Source organism: Ictidomys tridecemlineatus, chromosome 6 (genome assembly GCF_052094955.1).
Source record: "Ictidomys tridecemlineatus isolate mIctTri1 chromosome 6, mIctTri1.hap1, whole genome shotgun sequence".
Lineage (NCBI taxonomy): Eukaryota > Metazoa > Chordata > Mammalia > Rodentia > Sciuridae > Ictidomys > Ictidomys tridecemlineatus.
In genome coordinates this window covers 156323329-156346947 of record NC_135482.1, presented here as the reverse complement: position 1 = coordinate 156346947, position 23619 = coordinate 156323329, and the positions used below count along the sequence as shown (strand labels likewise).

General features: G+C 34.3%; 1 protein-coding gene across 4 annotated transcripts in view; it reads right to left on the bottom strand.

Annotated features, from left to right (window-relative positions):
* Positions 1 to 23619, bottom strand: part of Dgkh (diacylglycerol kinase eta) — a 185474-nt gene that overhangs the window by 26702 nt on the left and 135153 nt on the right. For all 4 annotated transcript variants that reach the window (XM_078015867.1, XM_078015868.1, XM_078015869.1 and 1 more), the window contains exons 15-24: positions 23304 to 23403; positions 22007 to 22280; positions 21054 to 21164; positions 17763 to 17894; positions 11589 to 11706; positions 10305 to 10415; positions 10085 to 10181; positions 1942 to 2049; positions 401 to 514; positions 12 to 146 (exon numbers count right to left, since the gene is read on the bottom strand). In XM_078015867.1, coding sequence (XP_077871993.1) covers positions 12 to 146; positions 401 to 514; positions 1942 to 2049; positions 10085 to 10181; positions 10305 to 10415; positions 11589 to 11706; positions 17763 to 17894; positions 21054 to 21164; positions 22007 to 22280; positions 23304 to 23403 — 1300 coding nt within the window. The remainder of the gene's footprint in view (positions 1 to 11; positions 147 to 400; positions 515 to 1941; positions 2050 to 10084; positions 10182 to 10304; positions 10416 to 11588; positions 11707 to 17762; positions 17895 to 21053; positions 21165 to 22006; positions 22281 to 23303; positions 23404 to 23619) is intronic.

The window sequence follows — 23619 nt, the reverse complement described above, 5'->3', positions numbered from 1 at the left end:
TTGTTACATACTCTGTCCCTTGTTAGCATCTGAGCTCTGTTTTTGTGCACAATTTTGATAATCCCTGGAGGCTGGACCCATGCTTCACCATCCACCTGCACTGGGACTCCCTCATCACCAAATATGGTGATTTTTACTGTGCGGCACTGAAATAAAACACATTATTTTAGAGTATAAGTCATCCTGAGAAATTGACCATCAATCTCTGCATGTGTTCAGGCTTGATATTTAGGCCATTCTGTGGGAATGAAATTCTATGCTAAACCACTTATGATGACACAGTAAGAACTGACCTGACAGCAAAGTCAATATCATATAGAAGCATATTCAGGACAGCTGTCATTTGGAATAGCAGCCCCCAGCCCTCCATGGCCCAAGAAGCATAGTCAGAGAAACAAACCTGGGCTATTCGATGATGCTGCAGCTTAATGACCCTTGAAACTGCCATTTGCATGCTATCAAATATTGCAACAACTTCCAAGATCTTATCATCAAATGATGGTGCAGTAAATATCTGAAAGGAAAAACTATGTTTCATTTTCACTGAACATTTTGGTAAAGTGGTACATCAAATAATGTAAACCCTGCTATCTGTCTATATTTAGAAACATAAAAATAGTGAGCAAAAAGCAAATAAACATTAGAAAATGATAATCCAAGAGAAAAAAATCACTGAAGATGGCTTAAAATAAATGTAATTTTAAAAAAGGATTTTGCATAGGGATAGAAGACTCATTTACATAAAGCACTGTTTGGACTAATGCATTTTTAAATGATTCATCTTGGTATAAATGCAGCAAACATCTGCCATATATAATTCAGATGTTTTGCTAAGCTAATGTCTATAATTTTTAGAAATCTAAGAAACCCAAAAGGTGAAACAGTTTCATCAGGTTAAAGCTAATGAACATGCAAATTATGATACAGTTCACTTGGTTATTCTAAGGGAGATCTTTCAAGGTATTATAAGTAGCATGCACGTGTGTCTTATATCTTAATACAACAACTTTTTAGGGCATTGAACTATGGAAACAGAAACCTCAGGTGGTAAAATTCACGTAAACTTTCTTTTTCTTTATGTTAGATGCCTTTTTCACAAAAATTAATTACTTAAAAATTTAAATTTAGACTGACATTCCCTCATTTGCCCCCTCTTTTTCTTTGTCATAAATAATTATTATTCTAAAAAAAAACAACATAAAGTAGTATCCAAATTGAAAACTTTCATTGAAAATATCAGGAAACAAATGTTCTAACTGATGATTAATTACTTGGCAAAAGTAATTTTGGTGATGTAATTAAATTGTGGACCTTGAAATGGGAAAATTATCCTGATGCTCTGGATAGACCCAAAGTAATCACAAGGCTCACTAAAAAGTGGAAGAGGAAGGCAGAAAAGGTGACTAGAGTGAAGCAATGAAAATCCAACCTGTGGGAGGAACAAGAGCAGCCTCTAAAAGCTGAAAGGACAGGAAGCAGATTCTCTCTTACTGCTTCCAAAGTCACACAGCCCTCTGACATCTTGATTTTATTAGCCCAGGGAGGCTTTGTCAGACTTATACCATATAGAAATGTAAGATGGTAAACCTGTGTTTTTACTAAATTGGTGTTAATTTGTTATAGCAGCAGTAGAAAACTAATACCGGTATAAGATTAAGAAGCAAGATCTTCCCTTCTTTATATCCTAAATTTACTTTCCTCAAGTAGATGACTTTGCATTTACCCCCCAAATTGTAACCTACAACCCAGAATAAGGAATTTTAGAGTAAACCCATGAAAAATTATTTAAATAAAACCTTGAACAAATCTATTCTACCCCCATACCTTCCCCGTATAAAACAGTCTGACATTAAATTAATATTAAAAGTACATCTTTAAAAGATATCACATGAATTGAATCATTGTTGAGGTAACAGACTCTATTTCTATTTTGCTACTTACATCATCCTCTTTGGTTCCACCCCAGAAGTTAGTGCCTCCTGCATAGCTAGGGATGTTTAACACTGCTATGCCTTGCAAACTGGGGAGAGGAATATACTGCCCATCGCACTGCAAAGTACAAAGCCTAGAGGTTAGACTTCAAGAGCAACACCACTAGTTTGGAGGATAGTAAAACACCAAAGTCAAAGAGTGAGGGAGCAAAATGTATTGGTTATGTTTGTTCTCTTGTAAGTACATTCCTGCACATTACAAAGGCATTTATCTTATTTCTTCTTAATTGAAAAAAATTGAAAGCAAAAATAAAAGCTGCTACAGAAAACTGCATTTAGAAAGAAATGCTTTCCCTCTCCTTTCCCCTCAAATCAGGCAGTAACTTTCTTGAATCCTTTTGGGCCACTTGAGAGATTCTCACTTGCTTTATGAGTTTAGGCATCCTTTTGAAAGCCGCTCTTTAAGGGCAGGTTCTGGTCCAGCCCACATTGGTTACACTTCTCTAAAAGGAACTGGTTACTGGCTAAACTCTAAAGCTGAGTTTTTCAAGGAGTCAGAATCAAAGCCAAACAAAAAACATGCTTGTTGGAAAGCACCTGACACTCCTTGCCTTCTCATTACTCACTCAAATGAAAAGTACCACTTAAATGAAAACAACAATGACAAAAGTAATAACATTGGTGAAGTAATTATATATGTGAATAAGTTTTACTGAGTAGAAATAGAATTGTTACCTTTTCACAAATGCTATTTATTAAATTAATGTTGTTTGCTTTACTCTATTAAGTCTTAGAGCCCAGCTATTAAGAAGTAGATAATCAGTAAAGGGACTGAATGTTTTCGCCACAAAGAAATGATACATGATTGAGAAGATCCATGTGCTTACCCTGATTTGAACATTATGCAATATGTACATGTACCAAACTATAATATGGTACCCCATTACATGTATAATTTTTATACATAAAGTAAAAATATTTTAAATTACTCAAGAAAAATTATGTTAGATAAATTTTATGATCACAATAATTTAATCAGTATTTGGGCTGGGTTATAGCTCAGTGGTAGAGCACCTATCTAGCACATGTGAGGCACTGGGTTTGATGCTCGGTACCAAAAATAAATAAATAAAAGTATTGTGTCCATTTACAACTAAAAAAAATTAATAGTATTTAAACAGAACCACCTAATGAAACTAAATGAACATTTAATTTAATGGAAAGATTTAAACCTTTTTTTTTTTTTTTTTTAAATCTTTTAAGACTTCAAAATGGTTGGGCTGGAGATGTGGCTCAAGTGGTAGCATGTTCCCCTGGCATGCGCAGGGCGCTGGGTTCGATCCTCAGCACCACATAAAAGTAAAATAAAGATGTTGTGTCCAATCTCTCTTAAAAAAAAAATGGTGTGTGTGTGTGTGTGTGTGTGTGTATGAGACAAATTGAGAGGGAGGGAGAGGGAGGGAGGGAGGGAGGGAGGGAGAGACAGGGAGGGAGGGACAGGAAGAGAGGGAGGGAGAGGGAGAGAGGGAGGGAGAGGGAGAGAGGGAGGGAGGGACAGGAAGGGAGGGAGAGGGAGAGAGGGAGGGAGGGAGGGAGAGAGGGAGGGAGGGAGGGAGAGGGAGGGAGGGACAGGAAGGGACAGGAAGGGAGGGAGAGGGAGGGAGGGACAGGAAGGGAGGGAGAGGGAGGGAGGGACAGGAAGGGAGAGGGAGAGAGGGAGAGAGGGAGGGAGGGAGAGGGAGAGGGAGAGAGGGAGGGAGGGAGAGGGGGAGAGAGAGAGAGGGAGGGAGAGAGACAGAGAGAGTGAGTGAGTGTGTGTGTGTGTGTGTGTGTGTGTGTGTGTGTCTGGGCGTGCTCAGTTCTGGCAGTTGAACCCAGGGGCATTCTACCACCAAGGTACACCCACAGTCCATTTTATTTTGAGACAGAGTCTCACTTATTTTCCCAGATTGTCTTCAAACTTGCCACCTTCCTGCTTCAGTCTCCTGAGCTGCTAAGATTATAGGCCTGTGCCACAATGCCAGCTTAAGCTTTATTTAAAAAGAGAAGAGCTTAAAAATGTCATATTTAAAATAGATTCTATACCTCCATTAAATAAGTCTCATATTAAAAATGGCATTTTAATGCCCAATCAAAATTGTCTTTAACATTTAGAATAAATGAGAATCTAGTTTGAATCCATTTTTAACCACTGGTATAATTGAGACCTCATATGTTTTATTTACCTCTACATGAGATTTTTACAATTTCTTTTCCTTTCCCGAAGATACGGTGTTAACCAGTAGACAGGCTGAGTATTCAATATTTACAGGTCTACATTGTAACCCAGCACTCAAGTCCATGCCTGGCATATAGCTAGTACTGAATATATACTTGTTAAATGAATATTAATTACTTAGTAGAATAATGAACTTTTTCTAAATTCAATACATTAAACTGGTATCTGTGTGCTTTAGAAAGAGCTGTTTTCATTCATATGACTAAGTTAAAGGAAATGGAAATAATGCTGTCTCTGTAAATATAAAAGAAGTAATTTTCAAACTGTTTAATGGATGCACTTTATTTGCAAGCATGAATGGAATAAGATGAACATTTTCAGAAGGAAGTGCCATGTATACTGCCAAATGTAATACATTATATATTAAGCAAAACACAAGTGAAGTACTTAATGTCTGTGTCATGGAGTCTCATAGAAAAAACACAAGCAGCACAGATTTGACAAATTAGGATCACATGACCAAAAACTTTCTTATATTCAGGAAGAACTTCGGGAGTATTATATCCTTTTATAATTGTCCCATTCATCCCACATTCCATTTGTGGTTCATGATGTTGCAAAATGCCATGAGACTCCAGATATGCACATGCACATACATACCTGTCTCCATATGTGTGTGTGTGTGTATCTGCATATGTGTGTATGCATGTGTGTATATATATTTATGTATGTGTATATGTATAGAATAGGAAAGATACATATGTGTGTGTATATATATTATTTATATATATGTGTATGTGTATATATATAGAATAGGACAAATTGTGTGTGTGTGTGTGTGTGTGTGTGTGTGTGTGTGTGTGTTTGTCTATAAATGTATCTGTCCTGTTCTGTTACTCTGACCAAGCAATGTGGGATAGTGGAAAGATCGTGGGCTTGGTTTGAATTCTCTCACTGAGTATTTTGAGTAAGTCCCTTAAACTTTCAAAGCTTCATTTTGCTCAACTGTTAAATGGGTTAATAACTGCTAACAGTGTGGCCAATGAAATGAGGTATAGGAAAGCATCTAGAACACATAGTCAGAAGTCAGTGAATTTCCTTCTTTAGTCATGATTACATATTGTTTTATGGTAACAAAGCAGTGAATTTGAAGTGATGGCTCCTTCAGTTATCAGCTGTTTGATCTTAGGCAAGTTCCTCCTCTGAACTGAATAACAATACCTACTATGTAAAGTACCAAGATTGAACCCTGGGCACTTAAACATTGAGCCACATCCCCAGTCCTTTTTAAAATTGTTTTTTATTTTGAGACAGGGCCTTGCTAAGTTGCTGGGGCTGGCTTTGAACTTCTATCCTCCTGCCTCAGCCTCCCAAGTCACAGGGATTGCAGGCTTGGCCCTAACTCATAAAGTTCTAACAATTAAATGTGATGGTATAGACAGAATTCAGTAAAATTCAACTAGTATAAAATAATTTAACCAGTAGTTATGACTAATTATTATTGAAGTAAACTAAACAAAGATAGAAATCACTATTTCTATCTAATAAACCAAAATTTATTTAGGTTTTACAAAGTATAAACAGATTATAGAAATAGTTTAAGTAACCAAAAATATGCATTAAACAAATATTTGTTCTCCAACACCTATTTCATTATAGCTTACAGATGGATCTTGTTTTTTTAAAAATGACTTGTTTTTCTTCATTTTATCTTAGTATTTAAAGGATTCAAAACAGTATGCAATCATTATTTCAGTTAATAAATAGGAAAAGCTCCTTGACACATGTAAGTTAGGTATATTATAGGCAAAAAGTCAACCACTCTTAATCAAAATGTTTAAAAATTTAATGAGATTTTCCTATTTATAGCTGTAATCCCAATAGCTTGGGAGGCTGAGATGGGAGTATCAAGGACTTCTCTATCATAAGAGTAGCAAGATGTGTTACTGTGATTTTATCTTATATTTTTGGCATTCCCAAAAGATTATAAATCTCAGTCAATGATTCTGAAAGTTGGGTATATATCAGAACCAAAATTGATGGCTTGGGAAACAAAATTTATACATCTAGAATTCTTTTCAGTTCACACTGTTATTTCTTGTACCTTAGCTCACTGAATTATAATTTGCACAGAAGCATTATTTCATTTGTTATGTAGACAGAGAAACCAAAGTCTTTCTTCCATACAAATTCAAAGTTGAGACTTGAAATCAGTCTTCTTTTTTATTTTTAAAAAATATTTATTTTTTGGTGTAGATGGACACAACACAATGCTTTATTTTTACGTGGTGCTGAGGATTGAACCCAGGTTCCGAGTGTGCTAGGCGAGCGCTTTGCTGCTGAGCCACAATCCCAGCCCCGAAATCAGTCTTCTTTCATACCACAATATTCTGGACTGACACTGATGCAGAGATTTCCCTGGAAAGAGCTTCCAAAGATGGGGCTATCTCTTCACCTTTATCTCAAGTGAACCATCATATCAGGGAAATTAATTTGTAGACAACAGGCCTTCCATGGTCTGTTATTCTTGGGCAAAGAAGGTGTTCCTTCATTTACTTTAAATGGCAAAGAATTCTCCACTTTTTTTGGCGGGGGGGGAACTGAGGATTGAACTCAGGGGCATTTGATCACTGAGCTACATCCCAGCCTTATTTTGTATTTTATTTAGAGACAGGGACTGAGTTGCTCAGTGCCTCACCATTTGTAGGCTGGTTTTGAACTTGTGATCCTCCTGTGTCAGCCTCCTGAGCTGTTGGGATTACAGGCATGTACCACTGGGCCCAGCGAATTCTCTACTTTTAATTTTTCTGTTTTTATATGTCTTGTTTTACTAATTTGTTTCTTCATGAATCATTTAACATACAATTCTATATCAAGGATCTTAACTTGAGGTACAGAAACCCAGGGTCCATGAATAGTTTCAGGAGGACTGTTAAACTTGATGATAAAAATAAAACTTTTATGTTCACTAACCTCTGGAATTTAGCATTGTCCTCAGTTATAAATGTAGACAACAAATAGGCATTAGCAATACCTGTAATTTCACTGTCAATAGAAATACAGGTTTTTTTTGTATATTACAAATGTTTCAGATATCATTTATGTTCATCATTTCTTTAAAATTATGGTATTTATTAGACATGCCACTAGATTTTCACTTGATGTGGCAATGAAACATACATTAATTTCAAACAATTTAAAAATATTTTGGCCTGGCGTGGTGGTGCATGCCTGTAATCCCAGTGGCTCAGGAGGCTGAGACAGGAGGATCAAGAGTTCAAAGCCAGCCTCACAAATGGCGAGGTGCTAAGCAACTCAGTGAGACTCTATCTCTAAATAAAATACAAAATAGGGCTGGGATATGACTCAGTGGTAGAGCGCCCCTGAGTTCAATCCCCAGTACTCCTCCCTCCAAATTTTTTTTTGTTAATTTATTTTAATATTATTGGTTTCTATGTATTTTATACAATGCATTTCAAAAACATTTGTACAAGGGGTCCAGAGTTTTACCAGAATGTCAAAGGGTCTACTGATTCAGAACCTTTTTAAATGGAGTTTAAAAGCAGCTGTATAAGAGTAAGATATCCTGTTAATAACATGGGCATCAAGAAGAAGTGGCAAATCTATGTTTGTAGAGCCAAGTTTCTTGCAGGAAATAAGACCCACCAGACATTCTGATTCCAGATAATTCCTTAAACTTTAAGGATGGTCAGTCATAGGGCTTGATCACAGAACAGCTTGTAAAAGTATACCAAATCATTCTGTTTTCTCCCTTCAGTATAGTATTGAATACATTACATCAGATAATCAACACTTTATATAAAGCAGGCTTTGTGCTATGTGATTTTGTCCAACTGTAGGTTAATGTAACATTTGAGGTAGGCAAACTTAAGCTATGATGCTTGGTAGGTTAGGGGTATTGTATCATTTTTGAATTACAGCTTCAATTTATAATGAGTTTAATAACCCCATCTTACCAAATTACACTAAATCTTCATTTACCTGTTCATTTACACCTCAAGAAAGGGTTAGGTGCTATGCTAAGTGCTGGAGAAAACAAAGATAAACACAGCTCCCTACCTTTTCTTATGGAGTGTGAACAACCAGAGACGAGACATAATTAGAAAAGGAAGGATTATAATACACAAGACACAGGAGGACACCTAAGTTGATCTGGTGATGAGGCTGTGAAAAATAGCATTTACAAAATGTGATCCTTCCTGATTTTTGCATCTTTTTAAAAAATTTTGATTTGTTATACATGACAGCCAAATATATAACAATTCATATTATACATAGAGAGCACAATTTTTCATATCTCTGGTTATACACAGTAGAATCACATCCTTTCTGTCTCTTACATGTACTTAGGGTAATGATGACCATCACATTCTTCCATCTTTCCTACTCCTATTTCCCCCCATCACCTCCCTCCCCCTTTCTCTTTTGCCCTATGTAGAGTTCATTTAATCCTCACCCCCCCACACACACACTCACAGCATATTATGAATTAGCATCCTTAAATCAGAGAAATTATTCAGCATTTGGTTTTTGGGGGTTGGCTAATTTCACTTAGCATTATATTCTCTAGCTTCATTCATTTACCTGCAAATGCCATGATTTTATTATTTTAATGCTGAATAATATTCCATTATGTATATATACCACATTATTTTTATCCATTAATCTACTGAAGGACATCTAGGTTGGTTCCACAGGTTAGATATTGTGAATTGTGCTGCTATAAACATTGATATGGCTGTGTCCCTGTAGTATGCTGTGGGATAATTGGGTCAAATGGTGATTCCATACCCAGTTTTCCAAGGAATCTCCATACTGATTTCCATATTGGCTGCACCAATTTGCAGTCCTACCAGCAATGTATGAGTGTGCCTTTTCATTTGGTAATCTCTACCTTAATTTAACAAGCACTGATAATGGAACCAGCTAATTGCATAGTTATACTTTTAGAGTGGAAGTCTTTATCTTCACTATAACATTCAGTTGATAACAACTGAGCCAGGCACCTCTTTAGTCCATATCCCAACAACAACAACAACAACAACAACAAATAAAACCTCTCCTCCCCCACAAAATCCAATGCTTTTAAAAGTATATCATACATACAGGAAAATATATAAATCTTAGGTCTGAAATATTCTGATCAGTAAATCAAACCAAGCATTGTTATTTTAAGTGTTACCATAACAAGAATGTGAACTAAAGAGGTGACTGGCTCAATTGCTATCAACTAAATGATATATTTTAAAAATATCTGGTTATAAAAGGATACAAGATACAAAAGACACACCTGTCATCATAAACAGTGAGACTGAACCAAGGGTAGAAGAAAATGAAATTCACAGTTTAATTGAATTTGCTGAGCCATGTCCCCAACCTTTTTAATTTTTTTTCTGTGATCAAAGAAGACTTAAAATCTTTTAATTTCCTATTTAAATCAGTAAAAAAATAATGAAAAAAACCTAAATGCTCAAAATCTTTTTCTTTTACTGACTTGCTATTAGAAATAATTGGAACAAAAATAAATACATATTTTAAATTAAAAGACTGTACTTCGTATAAAAGTTATTTTAAGGGATTTGTGAAACTCTGGGTATTACAGAACTGAGTCAGAACTGGGAAACTGAAATGAGAAAGTCCACTAAAAACCCTATCCTATAAATGTACTCCCATGACTCCACATTTTCCTGGGCACTGCGACTCCACTTTCAGGAGCTACTGACAACAATGGTGAAGTGTGGGTTCATGTCCAGTGTTTATACCTACATTAGCAAAAAGTCACTCCCTTGGTCTTTTTTTCCTCCTGAACATTTAATCACTAATCAAGGGGAATTTAGGTCATATTAGCCCTACAGATGAAAATAGTTTTCTAAATAAGATAATGTGAAATGTCTTTACTTCAACATGAACTTACCTCAAGTTGAACTCTTTGTTCTAAATTCTTGTATGATCTCTGTAATAATTCCCGGGTCCCAAGGACTCCATACCACATCAAGTTTTTAGTTCGGCTCCTAAAAATAAATATCCGTGGACATCTCAGGAAATTTTACTCCATGAAGGCAGAGCAAGCAAAAGAAATGAATAAAATTAAAGTAAAAACTGCCTTCAGGTGATAACATTATTTTCAAAATTACCTGTATTTTTCAGGGTGCTCCTCTCTCTTGTTATTAAATTCTAATGAAATTTTTGCATCCAATCCAATCCCAAAGTAATTGTTCATGACACATTTTTCTGAATATCCATCTCTTCGAGAATAAGGAAAAGTACATAAAGGTTAATTTCAGGTTCATTATAACAATTAAATTTGTTCACGAAACAGCACTTAAAATCAGTTAAGCTTCTACTCCTTACAGAAGATTATAAAGCTTGGTAGGAATTACTTCCTATATATATATATATATATGCCATGTGTATAGCCATAGTACATGTGTACAATTTTTGGTACATGTGATATAAAGGGCAAGGCAAAGCAGAGACAGAGTAAGGGATTGTTTTCTATTAAATTTAACAAAGTCTCAATCCTTCTATTTTCTCTATAAGTCTCTTGCACCAGATAGATGAAGACGGTTATGGGAAGGGCCTGGTAGTTAGGTGGCCTTACTCCTCTTTTTCAACCATTAGAAAGTCTTCTCCCCCTTTGACTCTTAACAATGGGAAAATATATGCATAAAAAGCTACTAGAGTCAATCCATTCTTCTAAGTACTGTTGGAAGTTCAAAATATGGTACTTTGAGGAATGTCATTATGGAGTGTGATATAACAAAGGCCAAATGGAAAGAAAAAATATATCTTTTGTAAAAAAATATTTTTTTAGTTGTATATGGACACAATGCATTTATTTATTTGTTTGTTTGTTTGTTTATTTATTTATATGTAGTTCTGAGGATCAAACATGTGCCCCAGTGCCTCACACATGCCAGACGAGTGTGCTACCACTGAGCTACAACCCCAGCCCCCCAAAATTATAACTTGAGTTGCTAAAAATATAGAAATTTTGAGAAGGGAAGAGGTCAGTATGTGATAAAAGCTCCCAAAATTAGAAAATCTAGAAGCTGGGTATGAAAAGATGGCAGATTTGGCGAAGATTGAGAAGAAAGAAGAGGAAGGGAACAGCAGAAATACAGGTGTAAAGGCACCTGTAAGTGAAAGCCTCCAGAGAGAAGTGAGCAGACCTGTGCTTCCTCTCCCAGAATGTGCTCTCGAAGAGAACAGGTGGGAAAGTGACTGCCTCTGGACAGACCAGAGACACCACTGAATTTCCAAAGGCTTAATGTGCCTTTTATTATCAACTTTCCAAATTTTCTGATCACTCTTTTTGTATATGGAGCCATACATCATGATACATATATGTTTATAATTCACATGATGAAGAAATAAGAAAAGCCAAAAGAAAAATAATTGCAAAAACATTTTCTTACACTGAATCTAGATCCGGGTCAATAAATGGCGTTGCACCAAAAGGATCGATATTTGCTAGTAACATTTTGTTGATAATGGAACTCCCAGCAATTGAAGCAGCTAGTCCTGCTCTTAAACCTGAACAGAAAATACATAAAGCATCACACATTAAGGAAAAAGAGAAACAACCAGTCAATTCACGCCTAATCACAAACATCTTGCTCCTAGAGTATGATTTTCAGTGCCTATTCATCTTATTAACCCAAACTAAGAACTATGAAATTTATGATTATAAAGTTTTTGGTGCTTCCAAAAACTTTATAGTCATAAATTGAGGAGATGAGGATATTAACAAAAGTCTCTTCATGACATTTTCTCTTACCATCCTAGCAATTCTATGACTTCAACAAATAAATACATATTACCTCTTTATTATAGCAAATAATGTAATAAGTCTATGAGGAATTTACAATAAAGCCTGAATTGCCCAATATATTTTGGAGTTACCACCTTTATACTCTCAAAAGTGTAGATAATAATAACTTAAAATGTTAGGAGGTGTATTAAAGTAAATAGTGTTACTGTCAAGAATAAGTAGGAAAATACTAAATGCAGGTATTTATGAATTTTAGAAGAATATAGTATTGAACATAAAAAAATAAAAGCACCTATCTTACCTCTGAATATGCAAAAGCCCCAGTTGATTTCAACATTCTTTTCACTAACTCATGGCATTCAAAGCTAATGAATTTTATGCTCTACTCAATCTAATATAAGGTTGGAAACACCAAAGTCTGCAGAGAAGACAAAGTAATACGGGCCAAGAGAACAAACAAGAAAGGACAGAAGGGTGAACAAAAACAAGAAACGCTAGGAAATTAGAAAAATAAGTCCTCTCTTTGGCAAGCCTTCCTTCCCTCAACAGTGTGCTCTTCTTAGAGGATATTATTATTCATTATTTTAATTAGTAATTTTTTCCAGAGTATCAAATTATCAGGATGAGTTTTAATTTTCATAGTCTTGGATATTCTATGTGATGCTTTACTCTATCATTTTCCTTTTATGTCTAAACATGGAGATAAAAAAAACAACAAATCTGGTGAGAGTAAAGAACAATCTGGAGAAGTTCTCACACCCACAGGCAGGCGTAATATTCTCTAAAACGTCTCAAGATAACATTAGAGCTCCAGCCCAGCAGGGCCATCCCTGTGTTCCTGGAGAGAATGAAAATATGACTTCTATGCCAAAGCCAGGCAAGTTCTGGAATTATCTTTCTTTCTTTCAATATATTACAGTGATACAATTCATGCACCATAAAATACACTCTTTGAACTTTTTAAATACTTTAGCTGTTTGTAGCACACGCACAAAGTATCGTACAACCAACACTGCCATCTAGTTCTGTAACTTTTTTTCACTACATGCAAAAGAAACCCTGTATCTTAGCCATCACTTTCCAGTCCCTAGACACCACTACTCTACTTTGTATACTTATGAGTTTGACTATTCTGCACATTTCATGTAAATAGAATCATGTAATATTTGTCCATGTTCATTTTTATTTTAAAGTCCAAATCCAGTGTCTGACTTTACTACTTTTTGCTTATCCAATAACTGATGCATATATATGTTGTTTCCAATTTGGGGATATTGTGAATGTGACCAGAAGTAGTCATGTTCAAGTTTTTGTGTAGACATGCATTTCAATTTTCTTAGGTATATGTACAGTAGTGGAATTGTTGGGTTATCTGGGTTATATATTAACTCAATGTTTAGTTTTAGGAGGAACTATCAAACTGTTTTTCGAAATGACTGCATTATCTTATGCATCTATCAGCAATGTACAAACATTTCAGTTTCTTTATACCTTTGCTGATATTCTTTATTGTCTGGTTTTTGTTTGTTTGCTTTCTGTTTTTAGGATATTTTCAGGAGTGGGGGACTGAACCCAGGGCCAAGCCAGGCAAGTGCTCCTCTACTGAGTTCCACTACACTCTCTGCCCTTCAGTCTCTTTTGATCACAGCCACCTGAAGGGGCTACAGGGATACCTCATTGTGGCATTTACTTACAATCCCCTGATGATTAATCACACTGAACATCCTCTTATGTGCTTATTGATTATTCGTTATTTGTATATCTTCTTTGAGAAGACTATCTATTCAGATACCTGTCTCATTTTAAAATTGGGACATTTGTCTTTCATTGTTGAATTTTTAGATTTATTTATATATTGTGATATATCATCTGTAAATGCCTGAGTTCTCATTTTACTCTCTTGGTAGTGTCCTTTGAATCACATTTTTTTTTTCCTTTCTCCTCCCCCTGCTCTGTCCCAGGTCTGCAGAGTGAACCCAGGACCACTCTACCACTTAACTTCATCCTCAGTCCTTTTTATTTTAAGACAGAGTCTCACTAAGTTGCCCAGACTGGCCTTGAACGTGTGACCTCAGGCCTTAGCTTCCTGAGTCACTGGGATTACAGGTGGGTGACCAAAATACCTGACAAAAACAACTTAAAGATTACCTCTGCACCTGGCTAGCTTTTCCTTTTGCTACTTGTGCTTCTTGTCATATCTTAGAGACCACTGCCTGATCCAAAGTTATGAACATTTATGCCTTTGCTGTCTTTATGGTAGCTTTTTAGCCCTTGGGTCCAACTTCATCTTTACATGTAAAATCTAGTTATTCTCAATACCAATGGTGGAAAAGGCTATTCTTTCTCCATTGAATTGCCTTTCTACACTTGTTGAAATTAAACATAAATATAGGAATTTATTCTTGGACTTTCAGATCTACTTCATTGATTTATATAACTGTACTTATTCTAGTATGATGTAACTTTTTTTTTTTAATTGGGAAATGTATCCCCTTCAACTTTGTTCTTTAAGATTATTTTGTCTATTCTGGGTCTTTTACATTTCCATATGAATTTAAAAATTGGTTTGTCAATTTTTTCAAATTAACAGTGGGGATTTTGACAGCAATTGTGTTCAACCTGTAGTTCAATTTGAGAAATACTGCTATCTCAATAATATTTAGTCTTCTAACACATGAACTTAGATGTGAGTCCATTTAGTTAGGTCTTCTTTAAATTCTTTTGGCCATGCTTTCTAGCTTTCAGAGTTTGAGTCTTTTACTTTTTTGGTTAAATTTATTCCTAAGCATTTTCTTATTTTTGATGCAACTATAAATGAATTTTTCTTAATTTCATATTCAGGTTGCTCAATTATAGTATATAAAAATATAACTATAGAAATACAACTTTTGCATACTGACCTTTTTATCCTTTTATTGTTATATTTATTTAACAATAAATAAAATAAATAAACAGCTTTCACTGTTTTTTTGTTTTGTTTTGTTTTGTTTTTGTGTGTTGTGTATCCCTTAGGATTTTCTATATGAAAGAGCAATTAATGAATACATACAGTTTTCCTTCTTCCTTTCATTCTGAATGCCTTGAATTCTTTTTATTTTGTCTAACTGCCAAGGCTGGAATCTCTGGTAAAATATTGATGGCAGTGGCAAGACTGCACATTCTTATCTTATTCCTGATCTTTGGGAAGGCTTTCAGCTTTTCCCCATTAAGTAAGATGTTCATTGTGGGTTTTTCATAGATGCTATTTTAGTAAGCTTTCGTGCTGTGACCAAAATACCTGACAAAAACAACTTAAAGGAGGAAAAGTTTTTTTCCAGGCTCATGGTTTCAGAGGTCTCAATCCACAGACTGCCAGCTCCATTGCTCTTGGCCTAAAATAAGTCAGGACATCATGGCAAAAGGGCTCAGCTGTGGAAAGCTTCTCTGGATCATGGCAGGGTGTGTGTGTGTGTGTGTGTGTGTGTGTGTGTGTGTGTGTGTGTGTGTGTGTGTGTGTGTGTAGAACTGTGGAAAGCTTCTCTGGATCATGGCAGTGTGTGTGTGTGTGTGTGTGTGTGTGTGTGTGTGTGTGTGTGTGTGTGTGTGTGTGTGTAGAAGCAGAGATAGCAAGGGAGGAAGTGGCTGCAGTGAAGACAAACCCTTCCAGGGTATACCCCCAAGTGATCCACCTTCTCCAGGCACTTCCTACTTGCCTAGAGTCACCACCCAGTCATCCACCTAAACTAGGATGCACCAATTAGGTTACAGTTCTCACAATCTAATCATTTTACACCTGAATTTTCCTGCATCAACACAAGCATAACAGATGCCCTTTACCATAAATAAAGAAGTTTCCTCCTTTTCCTGGTTTTTCAAGCATTTTTACTTTAAGAGGATGTTGGATTTAAAAAAATTTTTTTCCAAGTCTATTGATATGACTATGTGGTTTTTGCCCTTTATTCCATTAATATGGTTTATTACATTTTATATTTTCATATATTTTGATTCGATCTCACATCAAAGGAATCATACTTGGTTATGGTGTATAAATCTTTTGATATGTTGTTGGATTTAGTTAGCTAGTATTTTTTTCAGATTTTTGTGTCAATATTCACAAGGGATATTGTTCTGCATTTTCTTGTGATGTCTTTGTCTTTGGTATCAAGGTAACATGGGTCTCATAAAATGAGTTGGGAGGTATTCCTTTCTCTTCTATTTTTTGGAAGAGTTTGCAAAAGGCTGCTGTTTATTCTTTTGAAAACGTTTGGTAGGCTTCACCAGTGATGCAATTTGAGCTTGGCTCTTCTTTGTAGGATTTTTTTTTTTTTACAAACTAGTACTGAGTAATTCATTATCTTGTTATGAGTCTAGTCAGATTTTCTATTTCATCTTAAATCAGTTTTGGTAGGCATTTGTGTATTTCTATGCATTTAGCTATTTTACCCAGGCTGTCTAATTTATAACCCTTTCTATTTCTACAATGTCTACTATGATGTTTCCTCTTTCATTCCTGATTTTTAGTAATTTCAATCTTGTCTCATTTTCTCTTTCACTTGGCTAAAGATATGTCTATTTGTTGAACTTGTCACAGAACCAGCTTTTAGTTTTGCTTATTTTCTGTACTGATTTTTTCTATTTTCTAGTTTATTTCCACTATAGTCTTTATTACTTGCTGTATCCTGTTTGCTTTGGATTTAGTTTCCTCTTCTTTTTCCAAGTTATTAAAGTTACTGATTTGAGATAGTTCTACTCTTTCAATCTAGGCATATACAGTTATAAATTTCACCTCTAAGTACGTTTAAGCTGTATCAAACAAATTTTGATATGGTATATATTCTTGTTTTCACTCATCTAAAAAAATTTGGCCTAAATTTCCTTTGTAATTTTTTTTTCTTTGACCTACATATTTCCACATATTGGTACATTTCCTAAATTTCATCTTCTCATCGATATCCACTTTCATTTCATTGTGGCAGGAAAAAAATATTTTGTGTAATTTAACCCTTTTAGTTTTATTGAGAAATATTTTATAGCCTAGTATGTGGTTTATCCTTGAGAATGTTCTACAAACACTTAAGAAGAATGTGTATTCTGCTGTGGTTAGGTAGAGTGTTCTTAGACATCTGTCAGGTCTGGTTGTTTTATGTGTCAAGTATTCTATTTCCTTGTTGATCTTCTATCTAGTTCTACCCACTATTGGAAGTAAGGTGCCAAAGTCTTCAACTTTATTATTGAATTATGATTCATCTTTCAAAAGAACACGTTTGAGACTCTGGTTTTCAGGGTCTAACTTAGATTCTAACCTACTCTGAATGAAGCTGAAGGATGTTTATCAAGTCAAACAACTGGCATTTAAGGAGGCCTTGGAAACACATATATTTTCCTCCATCTCTTACCTATAATCATTTGGTTTCTCTACTACTAGCCTAATCCAAGCAACTTTATTTCATCAGGGATGAAATAGATGTTTCAGATGTGTTTATAGTATATATAGATATATCAGTTTATAGTATATATTCTAGTGATAATTGCTTTGTTTTTGAATAGAATAGAGTGTAAGATTAATATAGTTAATTTGTAATTAGTCTGAGAGACTAATTTGTATATATACAAAATATATATATACAAATTAGTATATATATATATTTTGTATATATACAAAAACAAAGCAATTATCACTAGAATATATACTATAAACTGATATATCTATATATACTATAAACACTCTCCTAAAAGAACATTTACCTTTGAGAACACATTCCTATAGTTCATGGAAATCAGTATTTACACAGCTTCACAGAAAAGCTTAAAAATGCACTCCTTTCAGAATCTGTAATACCTGGGCAGATTATTCTGGTATTGAGCACAGGGAGGTTTTCTTTGGTGGCTGTGGCAGCTGGACCAGGGACAGAATCAGGTTGAGAATTGCCACGACATGCCCTGGCATCTGGAGACTGAGGTGAAGTTTTAACTGTTGGCAAGAAAGAAGTCCAGATTAAAAAGAGAAAATGACGAAGGCATAAAATTTAGCAAGACATGAAATAATTGAATCTCTCTTTAAATCAATCAGTGGAACAGAGAATATTAATTGTATTTAACTATTCTTTTACCATTTTAATTTTCTTGAAACAAAGAGGATATCTGTCAAGGTAGATGTCTTGATCTCTGATCTTAAATACATGGAGATCAATAGAAAATAGATATCTACTATAACTAAAATTCAGTAACCTACACTGAAAGTAGAGAATTTGAAGACTGATGATTTTGAAAATGGAACATATGCGTTATTAAATAAGCTACTAACAGGAACTTTTCTCATAAACATTGAGTATCTGATCACATTCAATTAATTTTCAGAACTAATGTGTGAAACACAAGTTAACATTGTCTTCTAAAAATGAAAGAAAAAAATAGTAGTTTCAAATGAAATCAATATACTTTTCCTGCCTCAATTATTTATTCAAAATGATGGATTTGTCCCAAATGGCTCTATTATATTCTCGTAAAAGCACAAAACATTCCCAAAATTATTCCAAAACACAATTACTCTCAAAGAAAACAACAAAAGGGAAGATTTAATTCTATCTAAACTGAGGCAATTTAACAAAGAGCAAATGGTACCTTTAACTAATTTAGGGGCTTTTGGTTGGTATTTTTTCCTAAGGGGGGGAAAAAACAGTACTCTGCAAATTCAATTTTAAAGTACTCTAAAACTTAATTATCTTCACTCTTTTCTCAGACTAATTACAAATTAACTATATTAATCTTACACTCTATTCTATTCAAAACAGTCCAGCTGTACTAAAAGTAACAGAATAGTCACTCTTTTTTGTTTTTAAACAGATAGAACTCCTGAGGCTAATTTTTAATAAAAGAACTTTTTGATGTTCATTTCTGATAGAGAGCAGACAGTGTATTAATGACTAAGACTGATGTTCCACTGCAGGTAATTAAATTAGTGATTCATAGTTCTTCTTAAATAAAGCATGTCATTGATTATATTAATATATTTCTTACATCTCAGACATATGAATTATTATATAATTTAATAATGATAAAATGAGAGTGCTTCAACAAAGATAATGATTACCGAATACAGAAACACTTCTCCTCCAGGGCCAGTTTCCAGTAAGTTGGGTCACTAGCCAAAATTAAGATCAAATGCTGCAACATTAAAGACTTTTCTAAATTTATGTTTATCTCAATATCAATATCTATAGCACTATAGTTGTACATTTTAGTTTGCTTTAAGTACAATGAAAGTGTTGAGTTTATGATAATATGAAAAGGGGGGATGATGGCTGGCTGGAAGACCATTCCTGACTGTTAACAAACCAATCCTCCAAGACAGATGTAATCTTGGGGAAAATTATTAAGTCTGACTGTCAATATGCCATTGCCAACCTGGCTTTAGTTGACACTTTTTAATAGATGATAATATCTATGGCCTGCTTATCACATTCACAGATGAGAAAAAACTGAGACGATAGAATCAACCTTCAAAACATTTTGACAGGATGAAATTATAGATCCAAATAGGAATGAGTATAAACTACTATAATCTTTGCAAACACCCAAAGTGTACAATTAGTAGTGTTTGAGTATCAATGTGCTATTACTTAACAGAAATTATCTAACATGCATCCATGTTAATGGATATAGTCAAAAAAAACCAAGAGGATTGAAATTATTAAGTTAAAATCTGGAAGAAAAACTTAGCACAGGTCATTTGCAAGAGGAAACATAAGATTCAACAAGGGGACATGGTGCCATAAAAGCTATTTTCAGTATCATTTAAGGGCTGCCACATGAAAGAAGAATAAGACATGGCTCTAGAAGGCAGATTCATCTCCAATACAGTGATATATCAAGTGTGATACTGCTTTTTAAAATAATCACAAAGCATTAGACAAATGCCAGTGGTTGTCATGGTCAACATCACCATACATAAAACCTAAGAACATCTATAATCATGGGTTGAAATTTAAGAGAGAAAACAGAAAGCTTCAAGTAAAGAATACAATTACAGCCAATCATAATCATAATTAAATAATTAACATGATTAAATGATTTTTCTATTTAAGATAGAGTGATCCTCTGTCAACAGAGTTCTAGAGTATGGATTGAGTTGTATATTCAACATCAGTGATTCAGAAAGTCAAATTTCAAAGTCTAAGTAGTTTAAGTACAATTAAAGAATGCTCTTTCAAAGTTAAAGTAATTAGCAGAAGCATCAATAAAAAATAAATAATAATGATGACAGCAAACATCCATACTGTGTACACAATGCTGGGCACTTTATATACAGTAACTTATTTAATCTTCACAACAACCCAATGAAACTGGCATGTTATTATCTTCATCTTACAGATGAAAAAGCCACAGAGAGGTTAATATGACCAAATTTATATATAAAGAAACTAAAAGCAAAAAGTTAATAAATTTTTGAATGTAAATAGTTCTCACATAATTATGTTGACCTTTCATGAGGACATTAATATGTGCATCATCTTAATATCTTTATTATTATTATAATTTCTCTTTTGTATTATCTCAATAAATTAGAATTTTTTTTTTGCTTTGGCAATGTAAAAGTATAAATTCATCCTCAATTAAATGCTAAAAGGCAGAGAAATTGTAATATTCTTAATTTCCTGGCAAAATGAATTTTGGTTAAAAAAAAGGGTTGTAACTAGATGTGCTATGATTTTAAAGCTTAATTTAGTAATAAGGATTATCAATCTAGACAGTTGATCAATGATATTAGGAGACTGCTGAATAATTTAAAGGCTAAATTTTGTGCTTGTGAGGCCTGTGGCTTTCTTATAATTCTCAAAGGAATCTGAGAACTAAAACAGCTTAAAGCTGAATGATTTAGGTGTTTCTTCCCTTTTCTTCAGGAAAACCAAGATATTTGATCATCTCTGGTTCCGTAATCCTTTGCTTATCTCTAGAATACATGATAAGAGAGGAATTTGGCAACAATTTAAGTAATCTATTATCTTTATTATTTTAGCATTCATGTATATCTAAGCTTAACTGCCAAAAAGCCTTTCAGAAATAAAAATGCAAATAACTAAAAGAAAATTCACATATTATTTAATTCCAAATGATGTTATTGTTTTCTTACCAGTTAACAACTCTTTGGTATCATCATCAGTAGATTCACTTATTTCTGTATTGTTGCAGTCAGATAATTGATTAACTGGTTCACAGGAATGAACCATCTGCTCATCCATAACTTTAAGTAGTAAGAAGACAAACATGTTTGGATAATGAAAATAAAATCCATCCCACATTAAAGATATGCATAGGAAAGTAAAACTGAAACATATACCAAAAGATACTTTGTACTTACAACTAAACACCATTTAGAAATAAGCTTGGGAGTGATGCCTATAAGTACCAGAGATTATAAAACTAAATAAAGTTGCTAAAATTACATATTTACCAGAATTAAAAATATGTAAAAATTTTAGGAAAATACAAGTCCAATTACAAGTTACAACATGTAAATATATAAATGGATTTTTGAACATTAATCATTCAAATTAATTTTAATTAATTTTTAGTCTACTACTAAAATTCTAAAAGAATCCTATATATGAATATAAAAAATTGGCATATAGGCAGAGTTTTTATATATGCTTTAGAAACCAACAAACATTCAAACACTTAAGGAAATTAATGTTAAGAAGACATTTTCTACATATTCAAGTAGTTTACAGATTTGATTTTCTATAAGAATTTGATATATTCCAACTAAGTGAAAAATATTTAAAATTTTGGAAATGTTAATTCAATGATTTTTCTATTTAAAATAGTAATGTTTCAGCTTAATTTATTTCTGAGATTTCATCATTAATGTGCTGATCTTTATTACCAAAACAATAAACAGGACCAGTACAATTTCCTTTTAGTAGATTTATCTTCTGTGGTGTCTTAAAAGCATTTTTTTCAAAAAAAAAAAAAAAATACAATTCTTTTTTCAAGTGCGTCCCATTTGACCATTGTGAAAACTCCCTCACACATGCAATAGCCATGCTGCCAACTTCTTCTAAAGCTAATTTTGTCACCATGTACCTTTTCCGGCTTCTTCGATGACTTGTCTCACTGCTTTCTTTAAACTGTTTGCCCGCAACATTATTTCCCTGGGTTTGATGGCTCCTTGTGAGGAAGGCTTTGTAATGTCATCTGAGAGCTGGTCCTTGCATTCGCCCAGGGATTCTTCACTTGAAGATTCCACAGCATCTTCTTCTAGGACGACAGGGCTGACAGTGGAGAGGACAGCATCAGGCTGGGGCTCTGTGTGCAAAACTTGTAGCAGTTGTTCAAGCTTCTCATTTAGGACTGAACACTGAGAAAACAAAAACAGGGAAAGGAGGGAGAAATTCAAATGGAAGTCACATCAGCAGACAAGACGGAAGAATTTTTTATGTAAGATGTTTTGAATGTTTAATCACTAGAGAGAAAAACTCTAAAATTCAATTGGCTATCATCTTTTATTTTGTAGATGTTTAGATTCAAGAAGCCCCTAATTTAAATTTTAGTGGAGATGGAAAATAGATCTAACAGTTAGGACTGTAGCCATGAATGCTTTTCTGGCCACACAATTTCCAGTCCTTTTACTCTCCATTGTTTGTCTTTGGTGACATGCTGAGACAGAGCTCTGGTAGAAAGAGTTTAGAGACAAAAATATGGCTAAGAAAGGATTCCCATTTTCTGAAACCCCATAGTAGAGAAAGTGGCTGAACGTTTCAAATGCATGTTTAGTTCCCTTTTCTTTTTCTTCTACCCAATTAAACTACCATCTAAAGCATGAATCTGGGAGAGTGAAGTCCTTTGCAAGCCCAAGATTTCCAATCCTTTTGTAAGAAGGTCTTCTGATGAACTTACAAAAGTAAAAACAGTGGCTTTTAAGATAATTAAACTATTGTTATTTTAGCATCAGAAAGATAATGAAGCAGGGTGGAATCCATAAAGAGAACAAGGTCTAGTGAATCCAAAGACCTGTGCTAGGAGAGAAATGGACCAGCCAAAGTTTGTTTAGAAATAGAAAACTGTTCCTCTACTCACTGGAACACCAACTGTGCAGCATTCTTCCCTGTGGCCTGATTGCTGTACATCACCTGGCAAGATGTCAAACACTGGGAGAGGGATTTGAACTATAAAATTTGGTTTGATGATGGTTTGTTTCCAGGATGCAGTATTACAAGGTAACCATAAATTAGAGTATTTTTAAAATCCTCATGGTCTAATACAAGTAATTTTTCTTTAGATGTTTTGGCAAAGAAACCATGGAATCCATTTAGCTTTAAAATACAATTCAATGTTACCATTGTCAGTAAATAACTTGCATGCCCTGATGTGTCCCTCTTACTTTACTGGCCACGGCGTCCGCTACAACTGCATTTTCCAATGATCTGTCATATGCCTTCTCTACTTTGGCAACGAAGTCCTTTACGGTTTCACATAATATCCTTCGAGGAAGAGAAATTATACAATACGATCAGAAAACTTAGTAGGATTTGTAATAGAAACTGTACAATTCAGTAATTTACTCTGATTTATAAACACATTTAAAAAGAAGCACAATTAAGCGAATTGTCAAAATAACCAGATAGTTTGTGTATAAATCCATACTTCTACCTACTGTGTAGTGTCTTAAATAACTCTAAAGCCTCCTATGTGGGAAA